The 17,798-nt window shown below is 39.1% G+C and overlaps 1 protein-coding gene across 11 annotated transcripts in view; it reads right to left on the bottom strand.

The window, feature by feature from the left end:
- The window catches only part of LOC106060612 (uncharacterized), a 48,799-nt gene that overhangs the window by 15,436 nt on the left and 15,565 nt on the right, over positions 1-17,798 (bottom strand). Inside the window, exon 1 of one of the 11 annotated variants that reach the window (XM_056039148.1) lies at positions 14,240-15,135. The exons of 6 other annotated variants lie outside the window; for them this stretch is intronic. Coding sequence is in view for 4 of the 5 variants with exons in the window: in XM_056039122.1 (XP_055895097.1) it covers positions 6,482-6,541 (60 nt within the window). In the remaining variant the exon portion in view is untranslated. 4 more of the 11 variants (XM_013218563.2, XM_013218562.2, XM_056039122.1 and 1 more) reach the window with 4 other exon arrangements.

Genomic DNA, 17,798 nt, shown 5'->3' on the forward strand with positions numbered 1-17,798 from the left:
AGGGCGGTCAGGGCGCCTCATGCGCTCCCAGACTCCACGGGCTTTTTGGGACTTGTCCCAGCACTCAAACCACTTTTCCATTTCTGTTTTTTGTATTATAGCCAGGGCTTGATGAAAGCTTACAGCCTCAATGTGGTTGCAATAGACTTTATCAGTGTCTGGAAGCCAACCGTGTAAGTCTCATCGCACTAGATCACCGTGTTGAGAACTCTATTCTCTGATAACACGGACAAGGAAAGCGGCAGTTCTTCTCAAAGCTTCTCTGTCTCCGTACAGAGCCAGCTCCTCATGCAAACCAGCTTTTGTTTCACTCAAATGGCCTTGTTTAGGGTGTAGTGTTGCGCACTCGTAAAGGATGTGGTTAACTGTTTCGACGTCGTTCTGACAATGCCTGCAGCGTGAGTCGAAGTTTGGTTTAAATTTAGCAAAATAGGCACCGATTGGACAGTGTCCCGTTCGGTACCTAGCGATTGTCACCTGTTCTTCCCTATTTAGCTGCCACCATTCGTCCGATTTTGAGGGCCCTTTTAAGTTTTGCCAGACTTCCCTTCCCGTATTACCAGTCTCCCAGCTTTTGCACCATTTTTCTCTTGCCCATTCGTCCACTATCGCACGCGCCTGCTCAAAAGTCTGTGGCTCGTCCACAGGGTCCGGTTTTGTGCCGAGCTTGGCTAATAAGTCAGCCTTCACATTACCCTCCACATCCACGTGTCCAGGTACGTATTGGAATGTCGTCCCAATTTTGTGTTTTTCTTGGAGGCGTCCCACGCACGCCAGTGTTTTTGCCAGTGGTTCCGGGAGCGTATCTTCAGGGTTTTCAATGGCTTGTAGGCTCGACACAATAGGACTGGGTTGTGCTGTTTTCTCGTTAAGTCGTTCTTCAATGTACTCTACTGCATTTTGAATTGCAACCATTTCAGCTACGTAATTGCTCCTGCCAGAACACGCACCTAGAATCTCATCGTTCTCGGTCGAGCCAGGGAATCGAACTACCACACCATACCCAGAGGTTTTTTGTCCGAGGTTCTCTCTCGTGGAACCATCTGTGTACACTTTAATGGAGTCAGCTGGGTACTGGGCGACAGTTTTCCTGGCAGTGTTTCGTAGGACAGTTTTTGTGCATTTCTTGTTAACTTCTGGGTCAATCAGCGATTTCCTCACCTCCGGGACTCCAGGAGCATTCGCCGGAGAAGAAGCCCCATGCAGAGCGAGAGCTGCTCTGTTCTGGGGTAAATCGACTTCTTTGGACATTCCCGCACCGAGTGCATGAAAGAGTTCCGTTTCAGCCGATTTCCGCCCTGCCAATTGTCGACCAGACTCCTGACTGGGCAGCCTTCTTCTAGCCGTTTGAATTTTTCATAAGCGATCATAACGGCTCGCTCCCTTCGTAATCTCAGTGGTGGGAGATTTGTCATGACTTCACATGCCACAGTTGGCGTCGTACGAAATGCACCACAAATGAGTCTAATTGCTTGGTTCTCCACTGAGTCCAGCCCCGCTAGAGACGTTTGTGAGGCATAGACCTGTGCAAGAGACGAGTACTCCATCCTCGACCTTACCGCTCCAATGTAGAGGGCCCGTAACACGTTCGCTTTGGCCCCCCACTTGGTCGTGGCTAACCGCTTGACTACCTTAAGGCTCTCTGACGCTTGCTCTCGCACTGTTCTCACATGGTCGGACAAACCCATTTTTGGGTCCAGGGTGACTCCCAGGTATTTCGGCTTGGCTTCCATTTTTAATTCGGTACCATTGATTGAGAGAGAAATCTTTTCTTTATAGATATCTTTGCCAAGGGTGAAAAGGGTCCAGACTGTTTTCGCACAATTAACCTCCATATTCCACAATCGTGTGTAGCAGGAAATCGTGACTAGGTCACGTTGGATCTCCGCAGCTAGAGCGGCTGCGGATCTCCCAGTTTTCCAGATCAGCAGATCGTCCGCAAAAAGTAATGAGCGACACCCCAGGCATTTGGTCAAATCGTTGATGAATACCAGAAAAAGTGTGCATGAAAGTGATGAGCCCTGAGGCAACCCCTGCTCGAGTACCTTCTTATTCGACAGTTGCTCGCCATAATGTGTTTGAACTAACCTGTTCGTTAGGAAGCTTTTGATCCATCGGTACATATTGGAGTTTACCCCAAGGTCCATCAACTTAAGCAACAAGCCTTGTCTCCAGACTCTATCGTACACCTGTTTTAGATCGAGAAAGACCGCGAGTGTCGACTCACCCTTCTTCTCCCTTCCGCCTCTCTGAAAACCATCTGCCACTTCTTGCATAAAGACTGTAACCTGGTCCATTGCACTACGCCGTTGTCTGAAACCACCCTGCTCCTGACAAATTAAATTGTGGGACTCTAGGTACCACGTAAGCCGTCGGTTAATGATTCTCTCCGCAACCTTCCCCACACACGATGTGAGGGAAATTGGTCTGTAACTCTCAGGGCTGTTTGCATTCTTGCCCTTTTTTAGAATAGGAACAATGGTAGCCAATCTCCATGCCTTAGGGAAGTCCCCTTGAGTCCATGTCCGATTTAGTAAGCCGTGAAGTTTTAGGAGGCCAATCGTTCCAAGATTTTTTAGCATCTCAGCGCTGATGCCATCTGGCCCCACTGCCTTGTGTAGTCTCGCCTTTTTGATCGCGAAAGCCACCTCCATCATGGTAAAGGGCTCTGAGAATGTTTCCGTCCCTAGAGATGACATTGTACAAAGGAAGATGTACAAAATAACAAGGAAGCTGGTTAGGCAAATAACATGTTGCTGTATGTTCTGGTTTTAAGGTTTGCCTCAATCAGACACATCATTTTTAAAATTCCCCACAGACTGGGTGCAAGAAAATAAATCAAGTGAAAATCATTTCAAAAGCTTAGTGTAATGTAAAGGAGAGAAATGGAAGCCTAGTGTAATGTAAAGGAGAGAAATGGAATCCTAGTGTAATGTAAAGGAGAGAAATGGAAGCCTTGTGTAATGTAAAGGAGAGAAATGGAAGCCTTGTGTAATGTAAAAGAGAGAAATGGAAGCCTAGTGTAGTGTAAAGGAGAGAAATGGAAGCCTAGTGTAATGTAAGCAAAAATATCTAAAAGACTAAGCTCAGTAAGTAATTCAGGAAGAGATGTACAGAGAAGTATTGCAGGTAGAGATGTACAGAGAGTAAATCAGGTAGAGATGTACATAAAGGGATTCAGGAAGAGATGTACAGAGAAGTATTGCAGGTAGAGATGTACAAAGAAGTATTGCAGGTAGAGATGTACAGAGAGTAAATCAGGTAGAGATGTACATAAAGGGATTCAGGAAGAGATGTACAGAGAATATTGCAGGTAGACATGTACAGAGAGTAAATCAGAGCGAGATGTACATAAAGGGATTCAGGAAGAGATGTACAGAGAATATTGCAGGTAGAGATGTACATAAAGTGATTCAGGAAGAGATGTACAATGAGTATTGCAGGTAGAGATGTACAGAGAATATTGCAGGTAGAGATGTACATAAAGTGATTCAGGAAGAGATGTACAGAGAAGTATTGCAGGTAGACATGTACAGAGAGTAAATCAGAGAGAGATGTACATAAAGTGATTCAGGAAGAGATGTACAGAGAATATTGCAGGTAGAGATGTACATAAAGTGATTCAGGAAGAGATGTAAAGAGAGTATTGCAGGGAGAGATGTACAGAGAGTTTTGCAGGGAAAGATGTACATAAAGTGATTCAGGAAGAGATGTAAAGAGAGTATTGCAGGGAAAGATGTACAGAGAGTATTGCAGGAAGAGATGTACAGAGAGTATTGCAGGGAGACATGGTGTGATTCAGGAAGAGATGTACAGAGAGTATTGCAGGAAGAGATGTACAGAGAGTATTGCAGGGAGACATGGTGTGATTCAGGAAGAGATGTACAGAGAGTATTGCAGGAAGAGATGTACAGAGAGTATTGCAGGGAGACATGGTGTGATTCAGGAAGAGATGTACAGAGAGTATTGCAGGGAGACATGGTGTGATTCAGGAAGAGATGTACAGAGAGTATTGCAGGGAGACATGGTGTGATTCAGAAAGAGATGTACAGAGAGTATTGCAGGGAGACATGGTGTGATTCAGGAAGAGATGTACAGAGAGTATTGCAGGGAGACATGGTGTGATTCAGGAAGAGATGTACAGAGAGTATTGCAGGGAGACATGGTGTGATTCAGGAAGAGATGTACAGAGAGTATTGCAGGGAGACATGGTGTGATTCAGGAAGAGATGTACAGAGAGTATTGCAGGGAGACATGGTGTGATTCAGAAAGAGATGTACAGAGAGTATTGCAGGGAGACATGGTGTGATTCAGGAAGAGATGTACAGAGAGTATTGCAGGGAGACATGGTGTGATTCAGGAAGAGATGTACAGAGAGTATTGCAGGGAGACATGGTGTGATTCAGGAAGAGATGTACAGAGAGTATTGCAGGGAGACATGGTGTGATTCAGGAAGAGATGTACAGAGAGTATTGCAGGGAGACATGGTGTGATTCAGAAAGAGATGTACAGAGAGTATTGCAGGGAGACATGGTGTGATTCAGGAAGAGATGTACAGAGAGTATTGCAGGGAGACATGGTGTGATTCAGGAAGAGATGTACAGAGAGTATTGCAGGGAGACATGGTGTGATTCAGAAAGAGATGTACAGAGAGTATTGCAGGGAGACATGGTGTGATTTAGGAAGAGATGTACAGAGAGTATTGCAGGGAGACATGGTGTGATTCAGAAAGAGATGTACAAAGAGTGAATAGAGAAGAAAATGTTCAAGCCTAAACCCTAGCCTGTCACATATAACATATAACTGTATGATACAATGTCAAGAAAAATGTGCCTTATAACACTATGTCCCCACACACACACAGTTATAGTATTCCACACATACCCGTGATTACATTTCTTCTAGACAAGAGCATTCTGCATGTGTGGCAGAATGAAAAACAATTTGATGACAGCCAGGACTGTTCATTGTTGATTAGAGCTCCACATTTGAGTTGATGTTGAAGCAAAGGGGAATAGAATAGAAGAAGTGAAAGAAAAGAAGGGAGGTAATTAGGTTAGAATGATCTGATCAAAGTGATTTCATGTTCTTGTTCTAAATGAAACTGTTATCAAGTAGAACAGAAAATGTCCAATGACTTTTCATTTTGTGTTGATCTGCTTATAAATTAATATGTATTTATTTTGAAGTCATAGAGTTTAATTTTTATTTTCACTTTTCAAAGCTAAACATCCAATGGATATGGCAGACAGCCAAGGAACACAAGCAGCTGTACACAGCTTCTGGTCACTCTGATAACAAGATCTCAAAGTACCAAGGCAAGAATGTGACCTATAAACTAGGTCACACTACCAACAGGTAGCAACAGTTAGTCCATCAGAAACGTTCACAGTAGGGCTGCTCAGATTCTAGGAATGTACAGCTTTACCAGAACTCAACAGAGATTGGCCCAGCAGAACACTTTCTTCTTAGGATTAGCAATGTCTAATCTACACCAGAGAAAAGACACAAAATTATACAAACATTTAACATTAGTATTACAAAAATCTGTTTTGTTTAGAAAAGTCAATCACACACACACTCACATAATACACACACATACAATTATGACCCAATATACACACACACACAATACACACACACATTCACATACTACACGCACATACAATTATGACCCAATGACCCAATACATTGACTGAAAAAAAATAGTATAGACGATAGGAATGCCATGTAAAACAATCAACTTATTTAACTGTAAGAAATTCTTTCTCGTGAAATAAAAGCTATAACAAATTGTGCCTCTCAAAAAATATAAAAAGCCCTTTTCATATCTTATGAAGAATCTGTTAGTGCTGTGTAATGAATAGTTAGTACATTACTTTTATAACTCATCAAATAACAAGTTAGTATTTTTCTATCTCACTAAATATCAAGTTAGTACTTTAATATCGCACTAGATAACAAATCATCTAGATCTAGACTTTAGTAGGCGCTACTTTAATGTCTCAATCAATTAATCAGAACTACCTTTGTGTGAATGCACATAATATCTGACATTGAAGAAAACGTCAGTAGGTTGACAGTAAACTAGAAGATGTGTGTTCAACATAGAACTTCACTGAACTGATGAATCCCCAATTATGTATTAAACAACAGAAATAATAACATCCAAGAAAAACTCAAAGATAACTTAAAATCGACCCTGACACACATCTGCGTGAGGATTTCTAGATCTAGGTCACAGCTGGGTTAAAAAATCCAAGTAAAATGCTGCACCACTTTAACTTAGAAATCAAATACATTCGCATTTTTATTAAAAAACTTTCATTAAATAGATGACTACAATGAATTGTCAATTGACCACAATGACAATAACAGATCCCCCTTCCTTTTTGTCAACGATCTGATGCTAAAGATCTAGATGTATCGTCAAGAACACAAAAGTCAAGAAAGTACTTCTCAAAATGTCAACTAGATCTACCTTTGAAAAACAACATAGCACCACACACGCGCGCCATGTTCTAAACACATACTCCAACATTTCTTTCCATTCGATCGACTAGGAATGTGTTTGTGTGTGTTCTACGACTTCTTGTTGCTCTAAGTGGTATCCCGGTCATAGTACCGCTCTCGTCACATCACACACGCGCACTACAAGACACGTGCTCACACACATACGAGCGCTTCTTTCTCCCAATCATTGCCAAGTCACCAATCCAATCTAGTTTGTCTCAAGTGTCCAAGGCACATCACTACAACTGCCATCGAAGACAAAGTGAGACACTAAGCACAGGTAGGACACATTCAAGGACACGCGTATCTGGCAGTCCGTTATCGGCGTGTACAAATCTTTCAAATCAGTCCCTTCTACTTACCGCGCAGTTGCAAGGCTTTTTGATATGAATGAAATATTCCATGTTCTTGAGACGGAGTTACACAGCTGAAACACAACCGACCATCTGGCTACTAACTACACATCAACACGAACATGGAAGCACATGTAACCACCATGCACAACAGCTCAATGCAACCCATCAAGTTTTCAACGATTTGTATGGCTCTGAATATTCCTGCTGTAAATGGTCAAGAAACATGGTCCAACTGGCCCTGTACTGCTGACTGCAGACCTTCAAGTAGAGGGAGTCGCTCGAGCTGGCAAAACCGATCGATAATCCAAGCAGCGCCAGTGTAACGTCTGGACGAGTCTCTAAGACCTTGAGCCAGACATCTTTCAAGTTTTGACCACACATTAGACAAGAGACACAGACTGAAGAGATGGAAGTGTATAGAGAAGACTTGTACTAGTGGATGTGTAGTGTACATTAAGTTGGGACATGTATGCGCTAAATGTAAATGTCTTTAATTGGGACATATTTTTGTGGATTATAAGTCTACAGAATTTATATGTTATGTATTGTGACTTGAATGAGTGTCTACAGAAGTTATATGTTATGTATTGTGACTTGAATGAGTGTCTACAGAAGTTATATGTTATGTATTGTGACTTGAATGAGTGTCTACAGAAGTTATATGTTATGTATTGTGACTTGAATGAGTGTCTACAGAAGTTATATGTTATGTATTGTGACTTGAATGAGTGTCTACAGAAGTTATATGTTATGTATTGTGACTTAAATGAGTGTCTACAGAAGTTATATGTTATGTATTGTGACTTGAATGAGTGTCTACAGAAGTTATATGTTATGTATTGTGACTTGAATGAGTGTCTACAGAAGTTATATGTTATGTATTGTGACTTAAATGAGTGTCTACAGAAGTTATATGTTATGTATTGTGACTTGAATGAGTGTCTACAGAAGTTATATGTTATGTATTGTGACTTGAATGAGTGTCTACAGAAGTTATATGTTATGTATTGTGACTTGAATGAGTGTCTACAGAAGTTATATGTTATGTATTGTGACTTGAATGTGTGTCTACAGAAGTGTAACGTTTTGTTCTGTCAAGTTTTGAGCACGTACTGTTAGATATATGTATTACATAAATGACCAAATGTGTACAAATGTGTGTCCTTATTCAGTCAAGTTTTGAGCACGTACTGTTAGATATATGTATTACATATATGACCAAATGTGTACAAATGTGTGTCCTTGTTCAGTCAAGTTTTGAGCACGTACTGTTAGATATATGTATTACATAAATGACCAAATGTGTACAAATGTGTGTCCTTGTGCTGTCAAATTATTCGCTTTTCAATAGAATGAAAACATTTTCAAATGAGGTTATGAAGTAGGCTTCTGGAACATATAGCAATAGTAATTTAAGAATGTTCATGAACAATTTTCAACTACTCACACAAGATTAAAAACAAATGACAAAGCAGAATATTTTTTAGTGGCCACTTAGAAAATCGCAATTTAAAACAAAACTTTAAGTCTTATGATTGTTGTTTAAAAATTGACTAAAACTAAAATAGTTAAAAACATATCTGTGCTTAGCGATGAAAATATTCTTTCCAAATTGACTAGTGATGTCGCTAATTGCGACATATAAGGAGGAACCATCAGTGGTCGGACGCTACAAAGGCTTTATAAGTAATATAGTATAAAGAAAATCCAGATCTATCCACCATTCACCTTGTGAGTTGTGATACACAGGCAACATCTTGTAAAACTTTTAGCCCGCAATTTCATTCCTACTTGAATCTAATTATAAAAATTATAAATAAAATACGAACCCATGCCGAAAATAAGCTCATCTTTCAACAGTTTTGTGAAAGAAATGATGATCAACATGTTGAACTCTTATTTTAAACTGAAATTCCGCTCGTTTTGTTAAGCTCTTTAAGACAATTTTGGATTTATTTATTTGTGTGTGTGAGAAACAAGAAGATTCATGGGTTGGCAATGACTTAAAGAAGGCTAAAAAAAAAAAAAAAAAAAAAAAGATTTGTTTTACAAGGTAGGCACCTAAGGCAAATGAATACAACCAACCATCAACTGCAGGAAACAAATTAACATTCATTTTATCTTTGAGATATTAAATCTATTTTAAAGGCATAACAGAGATATGGCTGCAATTCAATATTCCTGTAAAATTCCAAAACTGTGGTCGAAAATGAAATTATTTTTAGTTTTTTGTTTTATTAAAATACATGGTTCAACTGCATTCAGTGGCTAACAAACTGAATGAGTAGGCTCATTTTGTGTATCATTTTTATAGTGGCTAACAAACTTAATGAGTAGGCTCATTTTTTGGTATCATTGTTATAAAATGAACGATCGACAGCTTGAAAATGAATCAATGAATGACCAAATAAACCTTCTCACCCTTCTTTATACGTAGTTTTCTTAGAGGGGGGAGGGCGCTGGCGGATTTTTTTTTAAAGAAAATATACGAAAATGGGGGGGGGGGGGGGTATTAGGACAAAAAACGTCTAATGATCAACTGCCCTACAGCCAGATCTAATGATCAACTGCCCTACAGAAAGATCTAATGATCAACTGCCCTACAGCCAGATCTAATGATCAACTGCCCTACAGCCAGATCTAATGATCAACTGCCCTACAGCCAGATCTAATGATCAACTGCCCTACAGCCAGATCTAATGATCAACTGCCCTACAGCCAGATCTAATGATCAACTGCCCTACAGCCAGATCTAATGATCAACTGCCCTACAGCCAGATCTAATGATCAACTGCCCTACAGCCAGATCTAATGATCAACTGCCCTACAGCCAGATCTAATGATCAACTGCACTACAGACACGTCTAATGATCAACTGCACTTTCTCCGTTATTGTTTGTACACTCTTTAGTTCAGTCAAGTTCAATAAAAGACTTAAGAAACTGGTGCACTGACAACTTTGTAGCACTGAATGTCATCAAAACTAAAGAACTCCTAATAGATTTCCAAAGAACAAACAATCAATACATGAACTGCAGATAAACACTATACAGATACAGATATATGGGTGTCATTGTTGACAACAAGCTTTCATGGGAAGACCATCTTGAAACTCAGGCAAGAAAATCACACAGCGGCTATTTGTTACCAAGCTTCTATCAACTCCACTGTCTGTCTGGTCAAAACGTTTGGACACATTGTTTTTCCGACATCCAATCTCGGATCAAGCTGAAATTTTGCACAATTATTTCTTTGACCTGATAACACAAGAATCAATTTTAAAAAGTATCCAATTAGTTAATTAACTTTTGGTGATTAATTATTTTTTTGTATCTCGTACAAGGGAAAGAAATTGTACTTGACTGAAATGGTTGTTTAATCCGAGTAAATCCCCTTTATAGTCTGCCACTCTTAAATGAAACAATATATTACTATACAATCTTCTCTAGTCATAAGTACCTCACTAGCAGAATGGTTAGCACGTCGACCCGAGGAAGCGTGAGCCACAAGTTCGATTTCAGATGGTTCCTCCTCCCCCTTTTTTATGTTTTTAAAATCAATTACGGTAAAAATCCAACCAGATAGCCCTTTCTTCCTCCCCCCCCCCCTCCATTTGCCCAACTGGCCGAGATAAGTGATAGGCTCGTAGCGTACTGAGAAAGCTAAAAGTATGAAATAGCGCTAAATAAAAACAATTAATAATATATGTCCGATCGCACAGATTTATTGTTGTTGGTCTAAATCTATTCTAATAGCATGACTGATCTAAACTAACTGACACAATTACACTTCGTATAAGCTTTGTGTTGAAAAAAATATTATTTTGTATGTTTTGTTTCTTGTTGTTATACAAACTGAACAGCTTCAAAAGAACATCTTGGTTCATGTTTACAGGGCGACATTTCAAAACATAATAAAATACCATGTAGTCACATGGCATCCAAACTGTTGTGCCGCTTGCACAGCCTTATGTCAAGAGAGGCAGAGGCCTAGTTCCATGTCTACAGTCATATTGACAAGAGAGGCAGAGGCCTAGTTCCATGTCTACAGTCATATTGACAAGAGAGATAGAGACCAATTTCCACGTCTACAGTCATATTGACAAGAGAGATAGAGACCAATTTCCACGTCTACAGTCATATTGACAAGAGAGATAGAGACCAATTTCCACGTCTACAGTCATATTGACAAGAGAGATAGAGACCAATTTCCACGTCTACAGTCATATTGACAAGAGAGATAGAGACCAATTTCCACGTCTACAGTCATATTGACAAGAGAGATAGAGACCAATTTCCACGTCTACAGTCATATTGACAAGAGAGATAGAGACCAATTTCCACGTCTACAGTCATATTGACAAGAGAGATAGAGACCAATTTCCACGTCTACAGTCATATTGACAAGAGAGATAGAGACCAATTTCCACGTCTACAGTCATATTGACAAGAGAGATAGAGACCAATTTCCACGTCTACAGTCATATTGACAAGAGAGATAGAGACCAATTTCCACGTCTACAGTCATATTGACAAGAGAGATAGAGACCAATTTCCACGTCTACAGTCATATTGACAAGAGAGATAGAGACCAATTTCCACGTCTACAGTCATATTGACAAGAGAGATAGAGACCAATTTCCACGTCTACAGTCATATTGACAAGAGAGATAGAGACCAATTTCCACGTCTACAGTCATATTGACAAGAGAGATAGAGACCAATTTCCACGTCTACAGTCATATTGACAAGAGAGATAGAGACCAATTTCCACGTCTACAGCCATATTGACAAGAGAGATAGAGACCAATTTCCACGTCTACAGTCATATTGACAAGAGAGATAGAGACCAATTTCCACGTCTACAGTCATATTGACAAGAGAGATAGAGACCAATTTCCACGTCTACAGTCATATTGACAAGAGAGATAGAGACCAATTTCCACGTCTACAGTCATATTGACAAGAGAGATAGAGACCAATTTCCACGTCTACAGTCATATTGACAAGAGAGATAGAGACCAATTTCCACGTCTACAGTCATATTGACAAGAGAGATAGAGACCAATTTCCACGTCTACAGCCATATTGACAAGAGAGATAGAGACCAATTTCCACGTCTACAGTCATATTGACAAGAGAGATAGAGACCAATTTCCACGTCTACAGTCATATTGACAAGAGAGATAGAGACCAATTTCCACGTCTACAGTCATATTGACAAGAGAGATAGAGACCAATTTCCACGTCTACAGTCATATTGACAAGAGAGATAGAGACCAATTTCCACGTCTACAGTCATATTGACAAGAGAGATAGAGACCAATTTCCACGTCTACAGCCATATTGACAAGAGAGATAGAGACCAATTTCCACGTCTACAGTCATATTGACAAGATAGAGACACATTTCCACGTCTACAGTCATATTGACAAGAGAGATAGAGACCAATTTCCACGTCTACAGTCATATTGACAAGAGAGATAGAGACACATTTCCACGTCTACAGTCATATTGACAAGATAGAGACCAATTTCCATGTCTACAGCCATATTGACAAGATAGAGACCGATTTCCACGTCTACAGTCATATTGACAAGAGAGATAGAGACCAATTTCCACTTTCCACATCTACAGTCATATTAACAAGACAGACACAGACATAGGACTATTTCCACGTCTACAGTCATATTAACAAGACAGACATAGGTCTATTTCCAGGTCTAGTCAAATTGACAAGAGGGATAGAGACCAATTTCCACGTCTACAGTCATATTGACAAGAGAGATAGAGACACATTTCCACGTCTACAGTCATATTGACAAGAGAGATAGAGACACATTTCCACGTCTACAGCAAAAAAGGGCAGCAAAGATTACGACTACTAAGAAAACTGTCCTCGTTTAATGTTAGCGAAAAGGCCTTGGCTATGTTTTATCACGCTCACATCTGGAATATTTTAAGTTTCAATATCACTGCCTGGTATGGCAATCTGAGCATTAAAAATAAAAATAAACTTAATAGAATCCTAAATGCTGCTGGCAAAATCATTGGCAAAAAACAAACCCCATTTGGGCAGTTGTTTGAGACAAACATCTATAAAAAAGCTAACAAGATCCTCGAAATAAAGAATCACCCTTTGTGTCAGGATTTTGTGATTTTACCATCACAAAAGAGATACAAGACACCGATAGCAAAGACAAACAGACACAAACACTCTTTTGTTCCCCTGGCAATCAAATCATTAAATAAGAACAATCTGGTATAAACTTTGTCACATGTAAATTATGAGTGAGTCTGGTGTGAATGTACACTTTGGTTTCTTATAGTTATAATGTTTTTTGTTTGGTGTAATGCACAAATTGTAAGACAAATTTCCTTACGGATAATAAAGATTATTATTATTATTATTACAGTCATATTGACAAGAGAGATAGAGACCAATTTCCACTTTCCACATCTACAGTCATATTAACAAGACAGACACAGACATAGGACTATTTCCACGTCTACAGTCATATTAACAAGACAGACAGGTCTATTTCCAGGTCTAGTCAAATTGACAAGAGGGATAGAGACCAATTTCCACGTCTACAGTCATACTGACAAGACAAACATTCTTTAATGTCTATAAACGTATTGACAAGAGAGACGTGGTTCTAAGCAGACAGACGTATTGATATTATGTTTACCAAATACCGTTGACCTTCACCCTAAATGTTTGTTTCTGTGTGTGAACAAACTGGCAATGAATCAATAGCCAGAAGATCGTACGTAAACTGGCAGCAAAGACATGTTGGAAATCCTCTGTAGTTGGATGAAACCAGCCAATGTGTGCTACTGCTCTACTTGCCTGGCGTGCCCTCTAGACAGGAAACAAATACCTATTTGTTTTTAAGTTAGAATGGAATGTATATCTTTGAACAATATAAATTGACTCAAACAAAACAAAAAAATTCGATTCAGTAAGGTAGCATCATAAAGACATGGGTGAAAGGTCAAGTGTTAATGGTTTGTACATACTCTCTTGTCAGAACCGTCTCTCATGTCCAATACACAGTGCTAATCACATCAGGTCAATGTGAACATATCATCATGTATCTTGCTACTGCACCCCCATGGCTTACAAATTAGCCATGGTGATGCAGTGTACCTATGTATCGTAACTTGTCGAGCAGCTAGGTGTCTCTCTACACAGCCATCTACTGGCAGGAAATCATGGCTACCCACAAGTTTGTGTATATTGGTGCCAGATGTTCGAGAAAGTCTCCTCAACGAGTTCGCGCATACACACACGCCATGACCTATATTACAGATCATTCCATTTCTTGTTCTAAATATAGTAGGACAGGTTAACATCTAAGTACTCACGTTGCATAGTGAATCTGTTGGGTTTTGGAAATACACAAAACATTCAAAGACAAAAACTAGTTTTCTATTCACGAGCACACGTCCGGTGTATCCAGGTAGCGAGAAGATAGTGAACTCCAGAAGCCAACCTACTGCGAGCACTTTTGGCAATGATCCTTTTTTAAAACGCAGTCAAGTTTTAATCCTTGAAAAAGATACAACCGGTTTTTAATTGGCCAGCATTCTTGTAAGCTTTTTTTTTTTTTTACCTTGTTATACTGTTGAACCAAATGTATCGCCATTCGCCACCAGTTACAAACTATCATAACACACTAGTCCCAAGAAGCAACAGCGTTCCATATTGATGGTTGTAGTTATAGCCTAAAATTATATCAATGACGATGACCAACAATGTCAAAAAGAAGACCATTATTATAAGATGACCATCAACATTAGATGACCATCAACATAAAAAAATGATCCTGCTTATGAAAGGCAAGAACATCCCAAGATGACACGTTACAATGTCTGTCAATAAGAAAGGCTAAGTCAGTAAGTCTACTCCAATCTATTGTGTACATGTGTACAAAGCCATCAAGATTGAGGAAGTCACAAAGTACACGTAAGTAGCAACACCAAAATGTGTCATCAAACAAAGTTCTCTGTCTCGCTGCTTCTCATCGATCAAATCTTAATATATCCCCAGGAAAACCTCTGAGTCAACATGCTAGGGGATAACCCAAATAAACAATTACATTCGAATCATGAAACAACATATTCAGCAACTAGTCGGACAACAACAACTAATTGTATAACGTAGACTTGGACATAAGTTACAGCAACTAGTCGGACAACAACAACTAACTGTATAACGTAGACTTGGACATAAGTTACAGCAACTAGTCGGACAACAACAACTAACTGTATAACGTAGACTTGGACATAAGTTACAGCAACTAGTCGGACAACAACAATTAATTGTATAACGTAGACTTGGACATAAGTTACAGCAACTAGTCTGACAACAACAACTAACTGTATAACGTAGACTTGGACATAAGTTACAGCAACTAGTCGGACAACAACTAATTGTATAACGTAGACTTGGACATAAGTTACAGCAACTAGTCTGACAACAACAACTAACTGTATAACGTAGACTTGGACATAAGTTACAGCAACTAGTCGGACAACAACTAATTGTATAACGTAGACTTGGACATAAGTTACAGCAACTAGTCTGACAACAACAACTAACTGTATAACGTAGACTTGGACATAAGTTACAGCAACTAGTCGGACAACAACAACTAATTGTATAACGTAGACTTGGACATAAGTTACAGCAACTAGTCTGACAACAACAACTAACTGTATAACGTAGACTTGGACATAAGTTACAGCAACTAGCCTGACAACAACAACTAATTGTATAACGTAGACTTCAACATACGTTACAGCAACTAGTCTGACAACAACAACTAATTGTATAACGTAGACGTCAACATACGTTACAGCAACTAGCCTGACAACAACAACTAATTGTATAACGTAGACTTCAACATACATTACAGCAACTAGCCTGACAACAACAACTAATTGTATAACGTAGACTTCAACATACGTTACAGCAACTAGTCTGACAACAACAACTAATTGTATAACGTAGACGTCAACATACGTTACAGCAACTAGCCTGACAACAACAACTAATTGTATAACGTAGACTTCAACATACATTACAGCAACTAGCCTGACAACAACAACTAATTGTATAACGTAGACTTCAACATACGTTACAGCAACTAGTCTGACAACAACAACTAATTGTATAACGTAGACGTCAACATACGTTACAGCAACTAGCCTGACAACAACAACTAATTGTATAACGTAGACTTCAACATACGTTACAGCAACTAGTCTGACAACAACAACTAATTGTACAACGTAGACTTCAACATACATTACAGCAACTAGCCTGACAACAACAACTAATTGTATAACGTAGACTTCAACATACGTTACAGCAACTAGTCTGACAATAACTTGTTTCAAATATTTAACTCTGGAAAAACCTTGAAAAAAATGAGATAGAGAAGAGCAGGGGGGACAATTCAATATCTCAGTACATTTGTTCAGTGTGGGTTGGAGAGAGAGAAGAGATGGTGATAATGATGTCATGTGAAAGTCGAAAGAGATGTGATAATGATGTCATGTGAAAGTGGAAAGAGAGAAGAGATGATGATAATGATGTCATGTGAAAGTGGAAAGAGAGAAGAGATGGTGATAATGATGTCATGTGAAAGTGGAAAGAGAGAAGAGATGATGATAATGATGTCATGTGAAAGTGGAAAGAGAGAAGAGATGGTGATAATGATGTCATGTGAAAGTGGAAAGAGAGAAGAGATGATGATAATGATGTCATGTGAAAGTGGAAAGAGAGAAGAGATGATGACAATGATGTCATGTGAAAGTGGAAAGAGAGAAGATATGGTGATAATGATGTCATGTGAAAGTGGAAAGAGAGAAGAGATGATGATAATGATGTCATGTGAAAGTCGAAAGAGATGATGATAATAATGTCATGTGAAAGTGGAAAGAGGAGAGATGGTGATAATGATGTCATGTGAAAGTGGAAAGAGAGAAGAGATGATGATAATGATGTCATGTGAAAGTGGAAAGAGAGAAGAGATGGTGATAATGATGTCATGTGAAAGTGGAAAGAGAGAAGAGATGGTGATAATGATGTCATGTGAAAGTGGAAAGAGAGAAGAGATGATGACAATGATGTCATGTGAAAGTGGAAAGAGAGAAGATATGGTGATAATGATGTCATGTGAAAGTGGAAAGAGAGAAGAGATGATGATAATGATGTCATGTGAAAGTGGAAAGAGAGAAGAGATGATGATAATGATGTCATGTGAAAGTGGAAAGAGAGAAGAGATGATGATAATGATGTCATGTGAAAGTGGAAAGAGAGAAGAGATTATCATAATGATGTCATGTGAAATTGGAAAGAGAGAAGAGATGATGATAATGATGTCATGTGAAAGTCGAAAGAGATGGTGATAATGATGTCATGTGAAAGTGGAAAGAGATGGTGATAATGATGTCATGTGAAAGTGGAAAGAGATGGTGATAATGATGTCATGTGAAAGTCGAAAGAGATGATGATAATGATGTCATGTGAAAGTGGAAAGAGAGAAGAGATGATGATAATGATGTCATGTGAAAGTGGAAAAAAATTCAACTTCAAAATATCTTTGTCCCTTCTATTTTTTCACCAAGTTTTAAAACCTTTTATTCTTATCTCATTTAATAGTGACTTCAAATGTGTCGATAATGCCATCATAAGGCCATGTTTAAAAAGCAATGTTTAGGCCCAGATCTCAAACTGAGTCATGTAAGAGACTTCTGTAGGGAAACACATCAGACTCGTTTGTCCGACTTTCAACAATACATCCGGAATCATGGTCAAACAGCAATAACTATTACTTGGATACAAACTGGACTAATTGATGAAACTATAATCTCCAGATCGATAAGCACGGTGCTCTATGTACACGTGTGTGTGTGT

The sequence above is a fragment of the Biomphalaria glabrata genome, chromosome 1 (genome assembly GCF_947242115.1).
Source record: "Biomphalaria glabrata chromosome 1, xgBioGlab47.1, whole genome shotgun sequence".
NCBI classification, from domain to species: domain Eukaryota; kingdom Metazoa; phylum Mollusca; class Gastropoda; family Planorbidae; genus Biomphalaria; species Biomphalaria glabrata.